This window comes from Micromys minutus (genome assembly GCF_963924665.1).
Source record: "Micromys minutus genome assembly, chromosome: 4".
NCBI classification, from domain to species: domain Eukaryota; kingdom Metazoa; phylum Chordata; class Mammalia; order Rodentia; family Muridae; genus Micromys; species Micromys minutus.
Genome location: NC_137973.1, coordinates 26,543,703 through 26,566,832, shown reverse-complemented (window position 1 = coordinate 26,566,832; position 23,130 = coordinate 26,543,703). Strand labels below are relative to the sequence as shown.

General features: G+C 51.7%; 1 protein-coding gene across 1 annotated transcript; it reads left to right on the top strand.

Moving 5' to 3' along the window:
- Positions 1–22,518, top strand: ATP8B2 (ATPase phospholipid transporting 8B2). Its single transcript, XM_080915197.1, has 28 exons — positions 1–134; positions 2,153–2,219; positions 4,163–4,221; positions 4,532–4,645; positions 4,768–4,866; positions 5,062–5,123; positions 5,216–5,288; positions 5,711–5,781; positions 5,991–6,070; positions 8,079–8,237; positions 8,399–8,487; positions 9,693–9,889; positions 12,434–12,642; positions 13,443–13,486; positions 13,904–14,069; positions 14,219–14,407; positions 14,537–14,652; positions 15,689–15,853; positions 15,936–16,047; positions 16,189–16,294; positions 16,408–16,552; positions 16,795–16,978; positions 17,254–17,477; positions 18,259–18,342; positions 18,604–18,849; positions 18,974–19,112; positions 20,343–20,473; positions 20,719–22,518. The coding sequence occupies exons 2-28, from the start codon at positions 2,189–2,191 to the stop codon at positions 20,995–20,997; spliced, it is 3,573 nt and encodes a 1,190-aa protein (XP_080771323.1). The 5' UTR covers positions 1–134; positions 2,153–2,188; the 3' UTR covers positions 20,998–22,518.
- Positions 22,519–23,130: the final 612 nt, after the last annotated feature.

Genomic DNA, 23,130 nt, shown 5'->3' with positions numbered 1-23,130 from the left:
CCGGGGGGGCAGGAGAGCCGGGCTGCTGTGGGGGGGCGGGAGCCTGCGGGCAGCGGAGCCGAGCGCCCCCGCCCCAGCCCCCGGCATGGGCCGGACGGGGCCGCCGGGCGCAGCGCGGAGCGCGGAGCGCTAAGGTGAGGCGCCTCCGTGGGGCCGGGGGTGTGGACCGGGAGGGCCGGCTCTGGGAGGCGCGGGCAGCGGTGGCACGGGGAGCGGCTGTGGGAGGCTGGAGAGAAGGGTTCCCCGGGATGGAGAGAATGGGTAGCTGTGCGCAAGCTGGGAAGATGGGGCCCCGAAGGGGCGTGCGGAGTTGGGGTGCGAGGAGTAACCCTGATCCCAGCCTTTAGGTGCCCGGTGAGGGAGTTTGGGACTGATAGGATTTGTCCCGCGAAGGTGGAGGTCTCTCTGTGCTCCAGGAAAACGAAGGGTGCTAGGGGTGTTAGCTTTGGGAGCTCAGAGCTGTATAGTGGGGTCCTGGATACTGTCCTTGGCGAGGGAAGGAAGGTGGCCTCGGGTATTGCTGTTTTCTCCTGGCTCGCCGATCTGCTAGCTTCCCCTGAAAAGACTTATGGTTGGAAAGAAGCGGGGGCCAGACCCAAAGGAGGAGCTTTTTTCCTTCATAGAGCGTTGCCTCCTTCCCATGGCTGGCTATTTTTATCCCAGATGTGGCTGCAGAGGGGGCTGGGGTAGGGTGACGGGGCAAGGCGACGTGGCTGGTGGGCCTAGTCGGTTAAGAAAACCAGGATATCCTGAGAGGGGGGCCTTGTTACCAGTGATTTCTATAACTGCACCTCTCTTAAGGATTGGGGCCAAACTTGTTTTCAGCCTCCCCAGGGTCCTAGAGGTAAAAGAACTTTCCTGACCCATGTTCAGACTTGACACTTGATGGTCAGCTTGCTCCACTCTTAACTCTTTCCAAGAAGGAAGACCAGATTTTAGGGCTAACAATTCTTGAAAGCGCCCCCCTGGAGTGGGGCTGGGTAGGAGCCAGCAATGCCCACCCTGCATCCTCTTCTTTAACCTCTGGCTCCACACTCCACCCTCCCATGACTCATGCTCTAGATTGGGTGGAGACCCTGGCTGGGGCCCTGGAAGAGGGTTTGGCATCGCCAAAATGTTCAAGAGGTTTTTCTTCCTGAGCCAAGGAGGCAGCACCAGCACCTTTGCTTGTCACAGCTGTGGAGAGTCAGGAGGGAAAAGGACCGGATGCCCCTCAGGACTGTCTGCTCTGAGGTCAAGGAGGGAGTGTGGGTTAGTGAAGGGAGAAATGGTGAGGACCAGAGTCAGTAATTACAGAGATGGGGCAGGCAGGCAATTAGTATCTCTTGGGACTGACAGGCTAGAGGCATGGGAACTGAGGAGGGGAAGGAAAGCTTCCCATTTAAAGGAAGTGGCGTTTCCTGTGGCCTGGACCTACACCTTTTTAGGAGAAAGTACATGGGAGGGTGGAAGGAAGCAGAGGCTCTCTTGAGCCTGTTCTTAGTGTCATACTGACTGGACTTGACTCCGGGTGAGAAAGAAAGATGACCCCTTAGCAGGGCTGGGGAGACCTCTACGGTGGCCCCAGAGGGTGGCTAGACAAGATTGAGAGGAAGTGGTTGGAGGACTGTCTGCAGGAAGTGGTGGCCATGCCTCTGAGAAAGAACCTTCTGGGAAGGAGGTGATAATGGAAGACCCAGTAATGAAAGTAGGGGTGGGGAAATGATGAGCTTTCTAGAACGGTGGGACATGCCCACTGTTTCCCGATGCTCTGCCAGGTGTTTCCTGGTTCGTAGAGCTCCACCCAACTTACTAGGGGGGAAATTCTGCTTTCCAAAACAGGCAGCTTTCATTGCCACCTGGAGGGCACATGGGACGACCATTGTTCCTCAGGTGGACACCTTAAGAGCTGCATCTCATCTGTTATATCTGGTCGCGTCTAGGTCCTTCCTTATAGGCTTTGGCTTCTGTAAATTCTCAGTCCCCTCATGTTATCCGGGACAGAGGGAAGACCTCCCTTTCCTCTCAGGTACACATGCCGGTGCAGGAAGATGAGTGTTAGCGGAGTTGGAGGTGGTCGGGAGGGCAGGGCAGAGCTAGGATAGTTTTCAGAAGGGGTCTGATGCGGGCAATAAAGAATTCTCGGCCGCATGTGTCTGCTACTTTCTTGCAGGGTCTCCCATGGATTGCTGGACCCGTGCTGGGTGAGATGGCACTGTGTGCAAAAAAGCGCCCCCCAGGTAAGAGAGGGACGAAGTGGGTCTCTGGGGGCATAATGAAAACGTCTGTTATTATGACTTAGGGAGCCGAGGGAAGAGAGACGACTAGTATGGTTCTGAGGAAAAGGCCCCAGGCGTCCTGAGGGGTACTTTAAGAAACCGAATTCTTCATTTCATCTTTGGGTTGATGCTCAGCTTTGAATGCTAACCCACTAGCCTCCTAACTCGAAAGCATCTGCAGCTCCTACTCCTTGGCCTGGGCTCTGGGGCTCTGGCCTCCTTTGCCTACCCACCGGAGTCGTCCTCAGTTTCCCGCGGAAGGAGGGGCAGTGTGGGATGAAAGCCGTTGTCCCGGACAACGCGGGCGGTCCGCTCTCCGGCATTGGCTGGGGGAGGGGGCGGGGCCGTGCTCTGACTTTCGCCTACGCGGCGCTGGCAGGCTTCAGCTCTGCAGTGGGCGCAGGTGGGGCGGAGCCTGGGGCGTGGGCTCCAGGTCCCGGCCACTCGGAGCTCGCCTCAGTCCTGAGGTTCGGGAGCGGAGCTCCTGCAGAGCTGGTGGTCCCAGGCGCAGGTGGCCGTGAGGATGGCTTGGGCTGCGGGTGTCGCGCACGCCCAGCGGCCGGGGCTCCCCTCTGCATGGCCGCAGCTCTTGCGCCTCCCCGGGGGGCCGCCCCATAGGCGACGCTGAGGCCAAGGACAGTCAATGCGCCTTTTAAAAACGGGATCATGACGGTCCCCAAGGAGATGCCCGAGAAGTGGGCCCGGGCCGGGACGCCTCCCTCTTGGAGCCAGAAGAAGCCTTCCTGGGGGACAGGTAATGGGAGGCAGAGTCTAGCAGCTTTCACAAATCTGTAATATCCCCCCCTCTGACCTCCGAATTCCCTTGTCTTTAGCCTCCCTTCCTCCTCACGCTCTTTGTGGACCCCCTTTGGGATCCTCCTTTTTCCTTGCACGGGTGCTTGGAGATTAGGGTCTCAGTAGGAAAGGGCACCCTTTGAGGGAACTTTCTGGGTGTCATATGGCTCATTTGTTTGGGGACTCTGTGGTCTGGGATTTGTTACTGCATTGTGCTTGTTGGGGGAAGAGGTCTGGGATTCTGTCAGATGTAAGGTGGCAAGCTTACTGCCTAACCAAGTTACTACTCCTTTTAAGTCTGAGGGGGGAACCCTTCATAGGGCATCTCTTAATCTTGGCCCTGGAATTGGCATCTGCAGCTTGGAGTCTGCAGGGTTTTGGTTGAGTGCTGCGGAGTGAGGGTCTTATCTCCCCATTCCTGCTCAGTCTGACCCACATCTCTGACACACACACCCCCACACTTGAAGATGAGCTTTGCAACAGGATGATGTCATTGTCCACCAGTCAGAAGCTGCTTACCGTGACATGTGACAAGAGGCTCCTTTAGAGATACTGCACGTGGGCCTGGGATACTGCAGCAGAGTGCTTTTAGGGCACTGTGACCCTCTGTCTTGGCACCGCCCACCAAGCTCCTCCCTGAGATTAGGGGTGAGAAGATTGCCTCATGTAGGTTTGCAGTGGCCACCACAAGGAAGGTGGCTTTGTACCTTCAGGCACTACCGCTCTGTTATGATGATGGATGTGTTAGTAACAAAAGCAAAGGATCTGGGGATGCCAGTGGTAGGGGGCGGAGCAGAGAGCTCCCGGTGGATGACCTTGATGGATGATAGGAACGGAGAACTTGTCCTGGGCTATGAGTGTACCCTAAGGAGTGGTGGCACAGCACTTGGATAGCTGAGGAGGACAGAGTCACACATAGAGGGAAGTAGGGGAGTAGTGTGCAGAGCCATGTGGCCTAAGCTGCTGGCAAACTGTAGACTAGAGCCAAGAGTTTGATAAGACCAACGCTGTATCCTGTGGAAAGAAGCAGTTGCTGAGCAGAAGCCTCACAAAGGTTGAGCAGGCCCCAGTCAGTTTGCTCCTCCTGACTGTGCCTCATTCCGTTGCAGAAGAAGAGCGGAGGGCACGGGCAAACGACCGTGAATACAATGAGAAATTCCAGTATGCGGTAAGTGTTCCCCGTGTCTGGAAGGAGAAGAGCATTGGACAATCCAAGGCTGAGGCTGGTGGCCGACTGGGAAGGGTGGGGGGCAGGAAAACATTCCGCCCAGTTTCCATCTGCTCCTAGGCTGACATTCTCAGACCTTCTGCCACTGAAGCAAAATACTTTGACCTAGAGGACAAATACATTGTCCTGGGGCAACTGTCTTCCGTCCTCCTCCTCCCTGTTCCATACCTGTGGTTGCTGGCAGGGGATGGCGTGTGAGTGTAGAAGGTAGGGGTGAGGGGTGCCTCATTATTTCCCCTTGTTGCCGTAGAGCAACTGCATCAAGACCTCCAAGTACAACATTCTCACCTTCCTGCCTGTCAACCTCTTTGAGCAGTTCCAAGAAGTTGCCAACACCTACTTCCTGTTCCTTCTCATTCTGCAGGTCAGTGACCTCTCTTATGTCTTCTGTATATCACAAAGCTGAATTAAGCCTAAGAAGAGAAAGGATTTAGAGGCAAGGAGCTCTGACGGGAGCCTCAGAAGTGTGTCTCTCTGCTCTTTCAGTTAATCCCCCAGATCTCGTCCCTGTCCTGGTTCACCACCATTGTGCCTTTGGTTCTCGTCCTCACCATCACAGCTGTTAAAGATGCCACCGATGACTATGTGAGTGGTCACCTCCCCTTCTCATCCCTCGAAACCCCCAAGGCCACTTTTATTCAGCACAAGTCCTTGGTGACTTTGGTGATCCTCCCCAGAGCTGTATAGTACCTAGCTGAGGTGTAGGCAGGGGCGTTAGGGAGAGAGTTGGTTCCAGGTGTGGGGAGAAACGGCGTCTTACTTCTCTGAGTTCTCTTTCAGTTCCGCCACAAGAGTGATAACCAGGTGAATAACCGACATTCTCAGGTGCTGATCAATGGAGTGTGAGTGACTACTAGAGACCGGGGCTGGGGGAGGAAGGAGGTTCCCATGGCAACCCTCTGTAGCTACTGATGGCCTCTTCTCTTTGCCACAGCCTCCAACAGGAGCAGTGGATGAATGTATGCGTTGGTGATATTATCAAGCTAGAAAATAACCAGTTTGTGGCGGTAAGGGACAAGGTTCCTTTTCAGTCTGCAGGGCTATTTTTTCCTCTTTGGTGGGATTGTGGAAAGAGATTTTCCAAGATGGGGGTGGGGGTGGGGCCTCCTGTGTCATGTTCATGTAACTGGGACTAGTTCATGCTTTTTTAAAATCCAAACCAAACAGAACAGATCTCTATGGCAGCCATAATGGCATGGGCCTTTAATCCTAGAGCAGAGGTAGGTGGATCTCTGAATTCAAGGCCAGGTTTGGCTATGTAACGAATTTCAGACCAGAGAGAACTATATGGTGGGAGGCTATGTCTTAGAACACTCAGAACAAAAGAAGACCTCTGTTTCCTGGAGGAGGATCCCCTGAGCGCCCCCCCTCCAGTCCCTCCCACAGCAGGGGTTTGTGTTTGTGAGCTCTCTTCTGGCTTTCTGTGTAGGCGGACCTCCTCCTTCTTTCCAGCAGCGAGCCCCATGGGCTGTGTTACATAGAGACCGCAGAACTGGATGGGTGAGTGGCTGCTTGCTGTCTGTTTTCTCCTTGTATCTTTAGGGGTCAAAGATTCTTTTGAAGGCAGTTCCCAGGTCTGAGATCTGAGGAGTTAGAATGATACGTCATCAGACTTTTGCTAGGCCAAGCTGTTAGGGGTCTAGTGCCCAAGAATTGATTTCAGCTGCTGGGGGAGCGACAGGGCTCAAGGGTATTGATTGCTCTTCCAGGGAGACCAACATGAAAGTGCGCCAAGCAATTCCAATCACCTCAGAGCTGGGGGACATCAGTCAGCTGGCCAAGTTTGATGGTGAGTAATCCTGGGACAACTTTGGGTAAAGACGGCGGGCTTGAGCTTGTTGTATTGTAGCTTTTCTTTTGGCTTCTAGTCTTTGTGATTGTGCAAGTCTCTGGCCATTTTCTGGAGGGACATGTCTGGAATGCCAGGTGGTACCATCGGCTTGTGAACTGAGGGTTCGTTCCAAGGGAGCTTTATGGCTGTTGACTTGCTGCTGAGAGATTCTGCATGGTTCCTCTTGCTTATCAGCTCAGAATAGCGGTTGTGGGTTGTGTTCCTCATAGCCAATCAGCCTCTCTGTGTGAGAAGTCTGTACTCTCTCTTCCTCTCTAGTTCCGCTCTTCTTATGTGGACAGTTCACCCTAAGTAAGTGTGAGCGCACTAAAATCTCTCCAGAATGCCCCTTTGCCTGTTAAATACATTTTAAGTTTCTCGTTTATTTATTTGTTTTGTGATAGTCTCAAGGTGTAAACCTGGCAGGCCTGGAACTCACAGAGATCTGCCTGCTTCTGCCTTCCTAACGCTGGGACTGTAGGTGGTGTGCTGCCACACCCTGCCATTATAGCATCTTATCACCACAAAAGGAACTCGGCCTAGCCTTCTTTTGTGACCGAGAGTGAGTCTTAACTTGGTCCTTTCAGCCACCCTTTGGCCATTTAGACTCTTGTTCCAGTGATGCTTAAATAAACCGTGTTGTGACAAGTTCTGTCTATATGTAGTCTCAAGGTTCTGATTTTTTGGGAGCTATGGAGATTGATCAGTTATCAGTGTTCTTATGGACCCAAGCCCAAATGCCCAGGTGTGGCAGCAATCCCACTACCAGGAGTCAGACACAGGAGGATCCTCAGGGTTTGCTGGACATCAAGGCTGGCCCATCGGACAGCTACACATTCAATAAGAGAGAAACTCTATCCCAAACAGTAAGGTAGGGGCTGCTCAGATGGCTTAGTGGATAAGGGCATTTACCTGACTACTTGAGTTGAGGTTCTGGGACCCGTGAGGTAGAGAGAAAGCTTTGGATCCTGCAGTCACCTAGTCTCACAGTGCAGACCTGGAACTCACAGGGAGGGAGCAGTGACTTCACATGTGCACCCTGGCATGTGTGTCTATGTGTGCTTAGCTCACACATGTGCGCGCGCGCACACACACACACACACACAAATAGCGTAATGGAAAAGAGTCAAGTGCGAGCAATGGAGGAAGATGTCCCTTGTTGACCTCTTGCCCCACATGCTTGTGTCACATACACAAAAGTGGGATTTTGGAGATTAAACAGATGTGCTTTGTGTGGTGCTACAGATGAACCTAGGACCCAGGCCAGCGCTCTTCCACCGAGCTACATCCCTTTGACCGTATGTATTTGATGTTAGTCAGGCCACCGTGTTTTTCAATGTGGTGGAGGATTGATTTCCTCGAACTTCTGAGCCTTCTTTCCCCACTTTCTAGAGGTCCGGATGACAGGCAGGCACTGGCGCACCCGGTTTATGTGCTGTTAGGTATCGAGCCCAGGCTTCAGTGGACGAATCCTAATCTTTTCTTGAGAAGTACTGGCCGTGGTGTGTCGATATCCTGTGTCCTTATAGCAACCTGCTACTCCCCAGCACCACTTTTTCTATTTAAAAACTTTTCTTTTTTCCCCAAAGAGAGGATCTCGGCATGGAGCCTTGTAGCTTAGAATTCTGTGTACTTCAGTCAGGTTGTCAGACTCAAGAGTTCTACCTGCCTCTTTCTACCCAGTAATGGGATTAAAGGTGTGGAGCACTAAGCCTGGATATTTACATTTTAAAAATTGCATTATTACTTTAAAACTTACCTCTGTGTGTGTGTGTGTGTGTGTGTGTGTGTGAGTGTGTGTGTGTTTGTGTGTGTGCGCGCATGCCACGTGCGTGCAGAGGAGCTACTCAAGGATGCTGGGAAGCAAACTTGGGTCCCCTGGAAAAACAGGAAGTGCTCTGTAACTACTTACATGTTTCATTATGAGATTGAACCCCGAGTGGTGGTACCTTTGTCTCCCGTCTAGGGGAAGTAATCTGTGAACCACCCAACAACAAGCTGGACAAATTCAGTGGAACACTGTACTGGAAGGAAAACAAATTCCCCCTGAGCAATCAGAACATGCTGCTGCGTGGTTGTGTGCTGAGAAACACTGAGTGGTGCTTCGGGCTAGTCATCTTTGCAGGTGAGCCTCCTGGCCTTCCTCAGGGTGTGGGACAGAGCCTTTGGGGCCGTTAGAACACAGAGGTAGTGCGCCTCTGTCCCTGGCTGCAGCCTCTTGCCTGCCTGGGGCTTCTGTTCTGGTGGCCCTCAGATTGGCTTATTCGGCTTCCCCTGACTTCCGAGGTCCTGATACTAAGCTGATGCAGAACAGCGGCAGGACAAAGTTCAAGAGAACAAGTATCGACCGCCTGATGAACACGCTGGTTCTCTGGGTGAGTTCCTGCTGCCCTGCAGCCCTCCCGGATGAGGCCCTCCGCTCCCTAGGTTCTTCTCTAGCAAGGATCGGCTGCTCAGGGGCCATGTTCACTTCAGACTCCTTTTAGACTTGCAGATGTTATTTTTAAAAGCCTCAGGGACGTTCATGAATCAACAACTTAGAAAGCTAAAATAAACCACCCCTTCTGTGGGCTCGGCTACGACGGCATCTTAATATGCGCGTGACCTGTTAGCTTTTGCTGGAGACAAGGAAGCCTTCATAGGGGTGGATTCAGAGTTAAAAAAAAACTTTCCATGGGGAATATGCTTAGCAGGGTCTTTCTCCAACTTCTAAGGATCCTAAGGGGAAAGTCTGTGCACACTTTGGCGTTCCTGAGTCCTTCTCCTGTTTGCCTAGACTTGGATCTCCTTGTTGGGCTTTCCCACCCCTTTTTGTGCCCCTTCTGCTAGTTGCCTGCCCCAACATGCCAGCTCGGGAAGCCTGAGGGAAGTTGAGTATTCGACTTGAGCCTTAAAGGATTTGCAGAAACCCCTCTGAAGTAGGGTTAATTCCACATACAAAGGCTCTTCTCGCCCCCTGGTGGCCACTGATCAGGATGACGCCTGCCTTTCTGAGCCTCAACATAGAGGCAATTTTGTTGTTGGAGACAAGACAGTGACCTCCATTGTTTATTCCCTGTCCTCTTTCTTGTTCTGACAAAGTCTTGATCTGTAGCCCAGACTGGCCTCGGCCCTGGTGGCTTACACCTATCATCTCAAGATTGGGGAGGCTGAGGCAAATTGATTGCCACAGATTTGAAGCCAGCTTTGTCTCAAAGCAAAAAAGTGAAGGGAGATCTTAGGATTTAACTTAGTAGATTGCCTGGTGTAGATGGAGCTCTGGGTTTAATTCCCAAGAACGGAAGAAAAGCATTCTGTACAATACATTCTGTTGGCTTGTGTGGGCTAGCACGGGCAGATTGGTCATCTGCAATAAGAAGTAGCTCACCCCAGCCACATCTTTTGAGGACTCTGGAAAGTTTCAGAATGGGAGCTTTCAGAGAGAGTCCTGCATGTTGTGGTGGTAGACCTGGTCCTTTACAGTGGAGAAGCATGGCCGTGCTTGAGCCTTTATGGGCTCAGAATGTCAGGAGGCCTCTTCGTGCACGAGGCTTTGGGAGCTCTCCAAGCCCCGCCTCTTCTGTGTCTCATTCCTCCACAGATTTTTGGATTCCTGGTTTGCATGGGGGTGATCCTGGCCATCGGTAATGCCATTTGGGAGCATGAAGTCGGGACGCGCTTCCAGGTCTACTTGCCCTGGGATGAGGCGGTGGACAGTGCCTTATTCTCTGGCTTCCTCTCCTTCTGGTCCTATATCATCATCCTCAACACTGTTGTGCCCATCTCCCTGTATGTCAGGTATGTGCTTTCCCCAGGGAGCCTCTGCTTCCTTGCTCACTTTCGCAGGAAGACGAGACCCTTGAGTAGGAATGTGGAGCTCTCTCTATACCGTGACTGTTTTATGTTATCTAAGTTTTCTGACATCTGGATTATAGTGGAATAGAAACAATATTAATTTATGTAGCACCACATGCTATTTTATTGTATGCCTGTTCTGGGTAAGAACTACTAAGATAATAAAGAACTGACCTTCCCTTCTGAGGCTTATGTCTGATACAGGAAGAAAACCCCTAACGTGTCACAAAATCGACGTTGTTTTGCCTTGAATCTTCTGTGGAAAGCTGGGGCTACTGAGTTATATAGGTTGCCTTTGCCCTCAGTGTAGCAGATGGCTGACCTGGGACTAGAACCAGTGCTAGCCACTGAGGTAACATGTGATAGACACCAAGTTCTCTGAGTCAGGAATATTTCTTAGACAAGATGGTGGCTCAGGGTGGGCAAGGGTTGGGCTGGGGGTGGGGAGGAGGAGTGAGAAGAGGCAGAAGAGGAGGAGGAGGAGGGAGAAGAGTCGAGAAAGAAGGACAGGTAGATGAGAAGCTGGGATAATACAGGAGTTAGGAGCTTCAGCCATGAGCAAGGAGCTGTGTGGTAGAGACATGGAAACAGAAGCTTGCTTTGGATTATTAAAGGCCTTCAGTCTTTGTGGACCTGCAGGGTCAGTTTTTGAAAATACCTAAAGAATGACAGACAGTCTTGAATGCTTTAGCAGTCGGCTGGCTGTGGTGTGCAGCATCTGTAGGACATTGGCAGTAAGGAGAATGCTAACAAGCAGAGGCCAGTGAGGACAAGGGAGGGAGGGAGGGAGGGGCAGGAGCTGGAGACGACAGAAGAGGAATCTTTCCTACTTAGTGCCTTGCATTTGAGATAAGGGAGCCTTTTGAACAAGACAGTTCAGTCAGTGTCTATCCCATGCCATTTTAGAACTGGTGATCCTCCTGCCTCAGCTTCTCTAGTACTGGGATTGTAGGTCTATACCATCACACCAGGCTCAGTCTGTGGCGTTTTGAAGGAAGTACTTTTGCAGATGCTCAGAACTCTTTCCAGCTTTCATCTTTAGTTAATGACAGTGCCCCAGATTGTACCCAGCTCTCCTTGCTAGCTCAAATGCTAGAAATGAAGTGCTTCCGCGTGCATGGGGTGTATGTGTGGGGTGCAGCTTTCTTAGGACAGGAAAGAGAATGTGGGAGTCCTGGGTTGACTGCTACATGTGACCTCAGGCTAGCCCACAGTCGCTTAGGTCCTCACATGCTGTCTGTTTTCTCATATGATCCTTGTGTCCTTTCCTTCATAAAGATGCTTTGATAGAAGGCACTGAATTGAGAAACCAGTTATAAAAAGTTAAACTGCTATATCTGGCCTGGTACCTCACGCTTGTATCCACAGCACATGGGAAGGCTGAAGCAGGAGGACAGCCATAAATTTGATGTCAGCCTTGGCTCTAAAACAAGCCCCCATCCCCCCCCCAACCAAAACCCAACCACAATAGCAACAACACATTCCTTTGCAAATATTGGGTACTTACCTAACACTGTCAGGGCCGCTTTGCTTCCTTGGTGTTATTAAATATTTTCCTGCTTCTGACTGAGTTTTGCTTCTCACTTTGTGCTGTGCTCTACCTGCTTTGTATCTAAGTGTACTTGGAGCTCTTGGGAGTTGCCTAAGAGAGTTTTTTCCCCCCCTGAATTGCATCAGCGTTCATGTCTGAGGGAGGGTGGGAGTGGGGCTGATTAGCGTCCTGGGGAAAAGCCAGGACTACATTCCTAGGCATCCCATTGTTTTGCCTCGTAATAAGATCCTCACAGGAGCCAAGTTGAAGCAGAGTTCCAGATGTGTGGCCTACTGCTTGGCCATCCTGACCCAAACACAGGGTCCTTTTCTGGAAATGTTAACGTCCCCGATGCTGGAAGTAATGATTAGCTGGAAGTCCCCTGCCCTTGTGACACGTGTCACTCCTACGTTCTCTAGGCTTCTGTGTCCCAGTGTGGGAGTGAAGTCCTGGCCTGTGCCGGGCAGTGAGGAATGATGAGGCCTGGGAGTGCCTTGGGCTTTTCCCCAGCGTGACCTCTTGGAGTTGGCTCTGTTGCCGCAGCACGCACAGCACCCTCATTATTTCTCTCTCTTCTCTCCCTTCCCTCTCGCATTTTCTCTTATTTTTCTCTGCATGGTTTCTGTATTTAGTCCTGAGGTAAGAACTGGCCAAGTGTCTCCTGTGCAGTCCCTCTTCCTTCTCTGCCTGTGCCATTTGTCCTGCCTGCCCAGAGCCTTTGCACCTTTCTGTGTGGAGAGCCTCAGGAGGGTCGGGCGGGAGCTCCTTTGTCAGTGTGGCACAGGAGCAGCCCCAGCCGCAGGCTTCCCTGCCCCTTCCAATCCAGGTTCCTGTGCCCAGGTGTCTTCTCCATTCCTGTTTCTCCCCAGGCCAAGTGCCTGCAGCCGAGGCCTGTGTGGGTGGGATATTTCCTTCCCTCCCTGTTTCCCAGGCCTTACCTCCTGTCTCCTATGCAGCGTGGAAGTCATCCGTTTGGGCCACAGCTACTTCATCAACTGGGACAAGAAGATGTTCTGTATGAAGAAGCGGACTCCTGCAGAGGCCCGCACCACCACTCTGAACGAAGAGCTGGGCCAGGTGGAGTACATCTTCTCTGACAAGACGGGCACCCTCACCCAGAACATCATGGTGTTCAACAAATGCTCCATCAACGGCCACAGCTATGGTGAGGCTCAGTGCTGAGGGCTAGGGCTTACCTCTGGGCTGGAAGGAGAGTGGAACAGTTGTCCTGACACCGGGTTTTACTTCTTTCCTGTTTGGGTGTGGGGGCCCTTGAAAGGGTGCACTCTGCATCCTGCGCCCAGAATTGTACTGAGGGTACTTTCCTTGACCTCTCTTGGAGCCCTTGCCCTAATCTCAGCTCTTGCACCAGGGAAATACCTTGGTTATTTGAAGTGAGCCCCCAGACGCTGGCCTCTGGGCACGCTGGCCAACGTGGACCTTGGCAGCTCCATGAAGTACAGCTTTCCTTGTCATTGTAAGGGCCCATGTGGGTCTCCAGAGTGTAACTGCATACACTTCCTCCTGGTGTGGCCCTGTCATAGTGGCCCTGAGGCTGGGCTGCTGGGCTGGTGTGGGCTTGTGTGTGCAGGTATGTGTGAGACCCTGCAGTAACTCTTTTTTGTAGGAATCTAGACTTCATGGCCAGGTTGTAAGGTTTTATCTGCTTTCTGGGCCTGGAAGGTGCTAGGCCCCCCAGCAGGCCTGGAGTGTTGGTGGAGGCAGAGAACCAGAGCTGCCCTTGTGGGGAGGACAAGATGGGAAGTGGGCACTATGACCCTTGGGGCCAGGTTCCTGCATCCTGGGATCCTGGGCACCTACAGGATTAATGTGGGTGGCATCTAAAGGCTGAGTAGGCACGAGGGTCCCACATACCCATGGGGTCCCCATACACTAGAGGCTTTTCATGATACTCTGGAGAGTCTCAGTACTGATGTTGCTTTTCTTCTGTTTGTATGTATGTAGGTGATGTGTTTGATGTCTTGGGACACAAAGCTGAATTGGGGGAGGTAAGATCCAGGCTCTGTGAATATTCCTTATGCCAGTTATAAGCAGTCTGGGCACCTGGCCAGCAGTCACCACATAGATGGGAACAGCCTTATATCAGCAGGAAGGGGAAGATCTTGGGGAAGCGGCACTGGTGTGGGGGTGGGGATTACTGGGTGAAGTGTGGTACATACTGTAATCTCAGTGCTTGGGAGGCTGAGATAGGACCACATGGCAGAAGCAAGCGTGGCTTATGTAGAACTCCAGGTGGTCCAAGGCTACAAATAACACCTGGTTTCAAAGGAAAGGGGAAAATAAAAGTAAAGCTCAGGTAGACATTTAAGGCCCAAAGTGGCTAGGGCTCTTACTGAGAGGTAGGAAATGGGAGAGTTAATTTCCGCGGGTGTGGCCTGGCAGCTGAGTCTTCTTGTCTGTTCCAGAGACCAGAGCCTGTTGATTTCTCCTTTAATCCTCTGGCTGACAAGAAATTCTTGTTTTGGGACCCAAGCCTCTTGGAGGCTGTCAAGATGGGGGACCCCCCCACACACGAGTTCTTCCGTCTTCTCTCCTTGTGTCACACGGTCATGTCGGAAGAGAAGAGCGAAGGTGAGCGGAGGGGCTGGCTCAGCCTCTGGCTCGGTCTGGTTCGTGCTCCTGGGCGCTGCTGCTCTGCCCTGCTGCTGTGCTGGTGCTTCCTGCGCAAGGCAAGTGTTTGCGATGGTGGCCTTACTGCACATGGTCCTTTTCCCTACCAGGAGAGCTGTACTACAAAGCTCAGTCTCCGGACGAGGGGGCTTTGGTCACCGCAGCCAGGAACTTTGGTTTTGTGTTCCGCTCTCGCACCCCCAAAACAATCACTGTCCATGAGCTCGGTGCAGCCGTCACCTACCAGCTGCTGGCCATCTTGGACTTCAACAACATTCGCAAGCGGATGTCAGTCATAGGTGAGGCCACACCCAGGGAGCTGGGGGACTTGGGACAGCAGATAAGCCTGGGTGGGGACTCTGGTTGGTTTATCTAGTTTGGATTCTGTCTGAAAATTTTCTGGCACTTTTCTCCCGTGCCATTCACAGTTCGGAATCCAGAGGGGAAGATACGACTCTACTGCAAAGGGGCTGACACAATCCTGCTAGACAGGCTCCACCCTTCTACCCAGGAGCTGCTCAACAGCACCACAGACCACCTGAATGTAGGTGTAATGGGGGTCTCTGCACATCTCGCCTTCGTGAGGTGGCAAGGGCGTGTTGTCTCACCCTCCTTCTTAATTACTCACTTTTATTTTATGTGTGTTGGTGTTTTGTGTTCACTTACATCTGTGTGGCTATGTCAGATCCTCAGAACTGGAGCTACAAACAGCTATAAGCCACCATGTGGGTGCTGGGAATTGAACCCAGGTCCTCTGGAAGAGCAGCCAGTGCTCTCGACTGCTGAGCCATCTCTCCAGCCCTATGTTGTCGTTTTTTAGATAAACGTGTGTGTATGTACTTATGTTTATGTATGTGTGTATGCATTTTGTAGTTGGTATGTGTGTGAGCATTCACATCGTTGTGTGCATGTGGAGGTCAGAGAACAGCTTGAAGGAACTGATACTATTTTTCTACTTTGTGTGCTCTGGGGAATAAGCTCAGATCTTCAGCCTTGGTGGCAAGCACCCTTACTTGCTGATCCATCTCACCAGCACATGTTACCCTTATTTTTGGTGGGATTTGTTTTGTTTTATTGAATACATTTAAGATCTTGATAGATAATGAATACATTTAAGGTCTCTTTATAGTTGCTTTTTTTTTTTTTCTGAGGTGAGTGTATTTAAATCAGCCAGGCCTGGCATTACATTATGCTTCTGATCTCAGTATTTGGCACATAGGCACCAGAATGATTAGGAGTGTGGGGCTAGCCTGGGCTACATGAGCCCTTGTCTCAAAAAAAAAAAAAAAACAAAAACAAAAACAAAAAAAAAAAAACCAAAAAACCAGGAGGGTCATCAAAATGACTCATCACATAAAAGCACTGAGGCCAATCATAATGAATGATTCCAGAGCCCATATAGGCGGAGACAGCCAACTGCATATGTGCCGTGATGCACGGGCACACCCAGACTCAAATAGCAAAATACTCTTAAACACCTTTAAAAATCCAACCAAAGATCATCCATTGAGAGTTCTCTTGCTGTTTTTTTCTTTCTTTCTAAAATTCCTTTCCCTTGACCTTTCCAACTCTTCCTCCAGGAGTATGCAGGGGACGGGCTGAGGACCCTGGTGTTGGCCTACAAAGACCTGGATGAAGAATACTATGAGGAATGGGCCAGGAGACGCCTACAGGCTAGCCTGGCCCAGGACAGCCGAGAGGACAGGCTAGCCAGCATCTATGAAGAAGTTGAGAGTGATATGCTGGTATGGACCACAGGACACACTGAGGGCAGAGCAAGACGCTGTAGAGCGCAGCTCTCCTCAGAAGCCCTTGTGGTCTTTTCAGCTGCTGGGCGCCACAGCCATTGAAGACAAGCTTCAGCAGGGAGTTCCAGAGACCATCGCCCTCTTGACTCTGGCCAACATCAAGATTTGGGTGCTAACCGGAGACAAGCAGGGTGAGAGTGCCTGGCGGCAGAACCGGTGGCAGATGGACACGCTGGTGCTGTCATTCCCTTGTGTGGAGCTGGGCCACCGCCTGGGACGGCACGCTGGCCTGGTGGAGGCCAGCCTGCAGCACCCGGTGTTCTGACTTGCAGAGACAGCTGTGAACATTGGCTACTCCTGTAAGATGCTGACCGATGACATGACGGAAGTGTTCATAGTCACAGGCCACACTGTCCTGGAAGTGCGAGAGGAGCTCAGGTAAGCAGAGGCTAGGGATGCCGCTGCCCTGAACTGCCCGGGGACTGCAGGCTTGACTTCCTGTCTGCAGTTGTCCCGGAGTCCCCACCACAGTTTCTTCCCTGCCCTCACAGGAAAGCCCGAAAGAAGATGTTAGATTCCTCCCACGCCATGGGCAATGGCTTCACCTACCAGGGGAACCTTTCGTCTTCAAAGCTCACTTCTGTTCTGGAGGCTGTCGCTGGGGAGTACGCCTTGGTCATCAATGGGCACAGCCTGGTAATGCTTGCCCTCTTTATCTTGGAGCAGGACACCAGGCAGGATAATGCTCAGACCTTAGCTTCTCTGTTCCCTCTTGGCAGAGAGGGCAATGAACACTGGTTATGCTTTCTCTCAGTGTGGCCCCCCTGTCTTAGCTTGCTCTCAACTTCCCTTGACTTGAGAGAGGGAGGGGTTGGATTATCGGAGGACCAGAAGAGCTGAGGTGTCCCCTGGGAACACTGACTCTTTCTCTGTTTCAGGCCCATGCCTTGGAGGCTGATATGGAGCTAGAGTTTCTGGAAACAGCATGTGCCTGCAAAGCTGTCATCTGCTGCCGGGTAACACCCTTGCAGAAGGCACAAGTGGTGGAACTGGTTAAGAAGTACAAGAAGGCAGTGACTCTTGCCATTGGGGATGGGGCCAATGATGTCAGCATGATTAAAAGTGAGTATGGGCTTGGCTGGACCCTGTCAGATCTCAGGACCAGGGAGGAGTAGAAGGCGTGGTGTTAACTGTGGGAAGGGGTGAGGGGCAGGACTGTAACGATGTGGGAGGAGTGAGGGGTGGGGCTGTAACTGGGTGGGAGGGGTAGAAGGCGGGGCTGTAACTGGGTGGGAGGAGTAGGAGGCGAGGCTGTAACTAGGTGGGAGGGGCGAGGGGCGGGGCTGTAAACAATAGGATCTGAAGTATATGGTCACCTTCATCTTTTGTCTCTGCAGCTGCTCACATTGGTGTGGGCATTAGTGGGCAGGAAGGGATCCAGGCTGTCCTGGCTTCCGATTATTCCTTTTCGCAGTTCAAGTTCCTGCAACGCCTCCTGCTGGTGCACGGGCGCTGGTCCTACCTGCGCATGTGCAAGTTCCTCTGCTATTTCTTCTACAAGAACTTTGCGTTCACCATGGTCCACTTCTGGTTTGGCTTCTTCTGCGGGTTTTCAGCCCAGGTAGCAAGTGTTTCTAGACCGTTCTGCTGCATATGTAGAAACTCGTAAAGGAAGGTGGGGAGAGGCCAGTGCTTGAAAACTTGAGTTCAGATCCCCAGAATCCATGTAGAAGTCAGCAGCAGTGGGGGATGGAGATGGAAGACTCTAGAAACTTGTGGGCCAGCTAGCCTGGCTTACACAGTGGCAGAGACGATGTCTCAACCAAGGTAGAAAGCTGGGAACCGACACCACTTGCTGATGTTTGATCTTCATGCACACTGTAGCATACACATGGCCCTCACACATGGCCTCACATCGCTCTTATCCATGAGCAGTAAAGAAACACCTAATAACAGACCTTAAGTCTGTGCTTTTAATTGTCCTGTCCCATTGTTCAGTATTCAATAAGTGTTGCTATTTCTTTTTCCTCTTTTCTTTTTTTGAGGGGAGTGGGGGCATGGTTTTTTTGTAATGCATGCTGACCTGTTATCTACTGTGTAGCACCACTTGGCTTTGAACTCTGAATCTGGGAGTGGTGGATTACACTTACCTTACTTGGGGAGATAGGGCAGTGAAAGTTTGAGGTCAGCTTGGGCTGCATAGTGAGTTCCAGATCAACCTGAAGGACACAGGAAACCCTGTGTCAAAATAAACAACCAAAAAGGAAAGTGCATGTTGGGAGGGTGGAGATCTAGGACCCTGAGTAAGTTGGTAGGTAGGGCTCCTGGGTGTGGGAAGCTGGCTCTGCCTGCTTGCTGGAGAAGCTGCTGGCTGCTGCTCACTCTCCTGCCCTCTCTTCCAGACCGTGTATGACCAGTACTTCATCACCCTGTATAACATTGTGTATACCTCCCTCCCGGTCCTGGCCATGGGGGTCTTTGACCAGGTACGGCGGAGGTCGGGGGCTGGGCTGGAAGGGGGAAATAGTGCTGTGATAGGTTGTCTGATGCAGCTGCCCCGTAGCCAGTGAACACTTCTAGTCGAGGAGGGAGTCGGGATTTTTTTCATCTTGGCTCTGGAACCTGTAATTCCCTTTTGTGGCTAAACACAGACAGATTAGGAGACTCTAGCTTGAGCCTGCCCCTGTTACCCATGACTTTGGGAAGGGGACTGCATCTGTGGCAGCTTCTGGGCCCTTCTCTCACAGGATGTCCCTGAGCAGCGAAGCATGGAGTACCCGAAGCTGTACGAGCCAGGCCAGTTGAACCTCCTGTTCAACAAGCGAGAGTTCTTCATCTGCATCGCCCAGGGCATCTACACCTCCGTTCTCATGTTCTTCATTCCCTACGGCGTGTTTGCGGAGGCCACTCGGGATGATGGCACCCAGCTGGCAGACTACCAGTCCTTCGCAGTCACTGTGGCCACATCGCTGGTCATTGTGGTCAGTGTGCAGGTATGGGGCCATCCCTCAGGACAGACAGAGCCTTCCTTGGGGTAGGGGGGCTGCCTCAGCTTACATCTTTGTGTCTTGTGGTGGGATGGGATCTTGGGGTACTCCTGCCTTCAACTTTTTGCAGATTGGGCTGGATACAGGCTACTGGACAGCCATCAACCACTTCTTCATCTGGGGCAGCCTCGCGGTTTACTTCGCCATCCTCTTTGCCATGCACAGCAATGGGCTCTTTGACATGTTTCCGAACCAGTTCCGGTTCGTGGGTGAGTGAGTCCCCGTGGCATCCTCCGAATCCGCGACGGCGCGTATCTGTTCTAGGGACGTAGGTAGACAGCTAGCACTACCAACACTTCACATGCCAAGTACCGTGCAGGGTACAACGCATATGAAGAGGTGGTTGGCCCAGGCCCTTCGCCAAGGAGTATGTATCAGACAAGAGTGATGCAAAGCCCTTGGGCTGTGGGATGGCAGAGCTCCAAGGAGGTCAGGGGTGGCGGGCTTCACAGCCAGCAGTGTGCTGGTGGGGTGGCCAAGGGTAGGCCTGTAGTGGAGACTGCTGTTAGTGAGCAGAGCCAGGAATGTGAAGGTACCACTTGGCTCTTGGAGAGCTAGTGTGGGGCAAGAGGGCTGGGGAAGCAGGGGGAAAGGAGAGAGGTCTCTGAATGCCAGGCTTTCCTTGCCAGAAGTCTTGGTTCACATAGAGAAAGGAGACGTGTCATCTAAGGTTGTTTTCTTTTTGTTTGCTACTTGTGTTGTTCTTTTCAAAAATATATGGACTGTCAAGTGCCTCTAATCCCAGCTCTCGAGAGGTGGAGGAAGAGGACCAAGGTCCTTCTGATACACAGCAAGTTCAGAATAGCCTGAACTTCGTGAGACCTATCTGAAAACGGAGTGTGTGTGGGTAGAAAAGAGGGGTTAGGTGTGGGGATATAACTCAGCAGAATGCTTGCCTGCCATGCACAAAAGGCCTTGGTTCCATCGAGCAGGAAATGTGTCAAACAATTCCTGTTTTAAGGGGTCAGTGTTACCCTATTGGGTACAGTGTTGGATAATAAAGCAGAAGGGTACAAGTGAAGACGGAAAGGACCCCCACAGATGGAAAGGACCCCCACAGGAATGTTAGGACTGTGGGCTCTTGGCATTCTTTAGATATATAGAAACTGGAGCCAGCAGATTAACTTGTGAGCTGGAAGAAGAGAAAAGAGAAGGGCTTTGTTGTCTTAGCCTAGTGAGTGGTGTGATAGTGCCTCCCTACCTGCAGAAGGCCATTTCAACCTGGAGATCCCTAGACTGAGGTGGTTAGGGAAACGGCTGGAGTGTTAGGAGAGAGCTGGAGACCAGAGTCAGACTCGGAGATTAGCATTTGGGAGGCAGGCAGAAAGAAGGAAATGGACGCTGCTTGGGTTTTAAGTTTGAGAACATGGAACCATCAGAAATAGCAACAGGGAAGTGAGAAGATCCTCTCTGTCAACTTCCTGACTCCTGTCCCTCAGGGAATGCCCAGAACACCCTGGCCCAGCCCACCGTGTGGCTCACCATCGTACTCACCACGGCTGTCTGCATCATGCCTGTGGTTGCCTTCCGCTTCCTCAGGCTTAGCCTGAAGCCGGATCTCTCCGACACGGTGAGAAGCCTGGCAAAGCTGGCCGTAGGCCTTGGGGGGTAGCTGCCATGTGACAGAAAACGCCTCTTGCTTGGGTGCTGTGGAGCTGTGTCTGGGCTGCTGCGGGACTCTGGGGGCTCATGCTGCACCTGGATACAGAGGTTCCTGTGCTGGTCTGCCATGGTGCTCTGGGTCCCTCCACCATGGGTTTGGTGCCCGATGCTGAGCGCGATACTGAAGGCTCCCCTTCACTATGCCGTCTTCAGGTCCGCTACACCCAGCTGGTAAGGAAGAAGCAGAAGGCGCAGCACCGCTGCATGCGGCGAGTGGGCCGCACGGGCTCTCGGCGTTCTGGCTATGCCTTCTCGCACCAGGAAGGTTTTGGGGAGCTCATTATGTCTGGCAAGAACATGCGGCTCAGCTCCCTGGCCCTCTCTAGCTTCAGCACACGCTCCAGCTCCAGCTGGATCGAGAGCCTGCGCAGGAAGAAAAGTGACAGTGCCAACAGCCCCAGTGGAGGAGCTGAGAAGCCCCTCAAGGGTTGAAGACCTGGGCTGGGATCCCCGTGTCAGGGATCGGAGCTCACAGGGCCGGTGTCTGGAACCTGCCGGTCCTCCATGCAGCCTGCCTCCTCTGCCTGGTGGACTGTTCAGCCGGTCTCACCAGTTCGTAGTAGTGGAGGGAGTGGGCCTCAGGGGCAGCACTGGTTCAGGCCTTGCATGGGGCCACCGTGAGGGACAAGATGTGGAACCAAAAAAAAAGAAAAAAAAAGAAAAAGAACTATGAGATTGGGTCCGCTCCTGTCCTGCTTGGAGGCCGCAGGGAGACTATAATCTCCATATTTTTTTACTCCTATTCCCCAAAGGGGCCCTTGCGCCCTTGTTCCTGAATTACACAAGAATGTATCACGCCGGGAAGCCAGAGACCTGCTGGGGCCTCGAAGCCCCTCATTTCATCGTGTGTCCTCTTGGTTTATGTTTGTGTTGTTTGGTTTTGTCTTTTTTTATTTGGTAAGCGGAGGAGGCCTTCATGTGACTTTATGTTGTGGTTAGTGTCTTAGCTCTTCTGGGAACAGGAGACTGGCACACACTGGGATACTCTAGCTGGTGGAGTAGCTTGGGAGGGGCCACACCTCACCTTTAGGGTGCCAGTGTCCTGATGAGATCCAGGAGCTACCAGATAGGGAAGAGCTGTCAGCAAGGGAATATTGGGAGACCAGAGGAAGCCTAGCGCTGGCTCCTCACCTGTGCTGTGGCCTCCCCAGGGCACGCATATGGCTTCGTCCTGCTAGTGCTGACCAGAGAGTGGTTCGTCATTCTCAGTGAGCTGTAGTTGAGAATGAAGTGTAGTCCTGAGATGGGACATAGGGTTTTTGGATTCTAAATTGAGTCCCCAACTCCTTAGTACTCACTTCCAACTTCCCTTCCTTCCTCCCCCTCCTTATCCGGTGCTTTTTTCTACTTACCCCTGAGGTGAGGCTGGAAAGGGAAGCTGACCTCTGCTGCTTTGGCCCAGTCACCTAGGGCTCTGTTCTCTGGCTGAGTCTCCAGCAAGTGTGGGAGAAGGTAGATAAAACCTGTTCAGACCACTTGCTGGGTCTGGACAGAACATCTTGGGACCCTTTTCACAGCCCAGCTCTCCAAGTCAGGTGCATGTTGAGGTAGTCACTACTTTGTGGCTTCCAGAAGAATCTCTTCCTTCTGTATCCTAGCAGCAGAGTAAGGGTGTAGAGCTGGGGAAGGGGGGGCACGAGAATCTAGATGTTCTGTGCAGTTACCCCAAAGGAGCTGGAGGCAGGCTGCAGAAACGTGGGGTGCCAGGATGGCAGGAAGGAAGGAGAAAACAAGACTGGGAAATCCCTTTTGGCCACACAGTTTACAAGCCCAGTATCATGTCTGTTTGTGTGTCTCTTAGAAGGAAAGTCTGATTTTTATACCAAAGAGGAAATGATTTTTTTTTGTATTTGGTTTGTCTATATTATATAAATACATATTATATATATATATATATATAGCTATATATATATATTATTTTTTTGTTCTCTCTCATTTTTTAGGGAGGGAGGAAAGTACCACATTGCATTGAGCTGTAATTAAGGAACATTCTGTATAATTTATGACATTTCTATAATTGCAAAAATTATATCATTTTATGGATATAAAAGAAAAATGCCTTTTTATAAAATTCCAATTTCTGAGAGGTGAGTAATTTGTCTTTTTTTGATGATTAATCAAGACTGCTGGTAAAAACACAGACATACACCCTCCAGGGGGGGTTTGTGGGTGGTTCTGAGTGGAAGCCAAGCCTTCGGGTCAGCTCCCACACTCCTGTAGCTTGAGTTTCAGCATCACTGGGCAGTCTACCCCTCTGCTAATCTCTCTGCCCAAGGCCATGCTTCCTCTCCTCCTTAGGAGTTCTGGAAAATGCTCAGCTCAGAGAAGTCAGGAGGAACAGTCTCCTGCAAGAGGAAAGAAAGGAAGCTGAAACGAGACAAAAGGGTTCGGTTTGAGATCAGTCTTGATCAGTCTTGGTTATGTAGCAGGATTCTGTTACAAACAAATAGGACAAGAGGACCACAAGCCTGGGAACAGCCTGGGTTGGTTGTTTTGTCTTTGTCTTCTGTTTTTGTTTTTTGAGACAGGATCTTATATAGACTAGGGTGCCCTGGAATTCAAGGA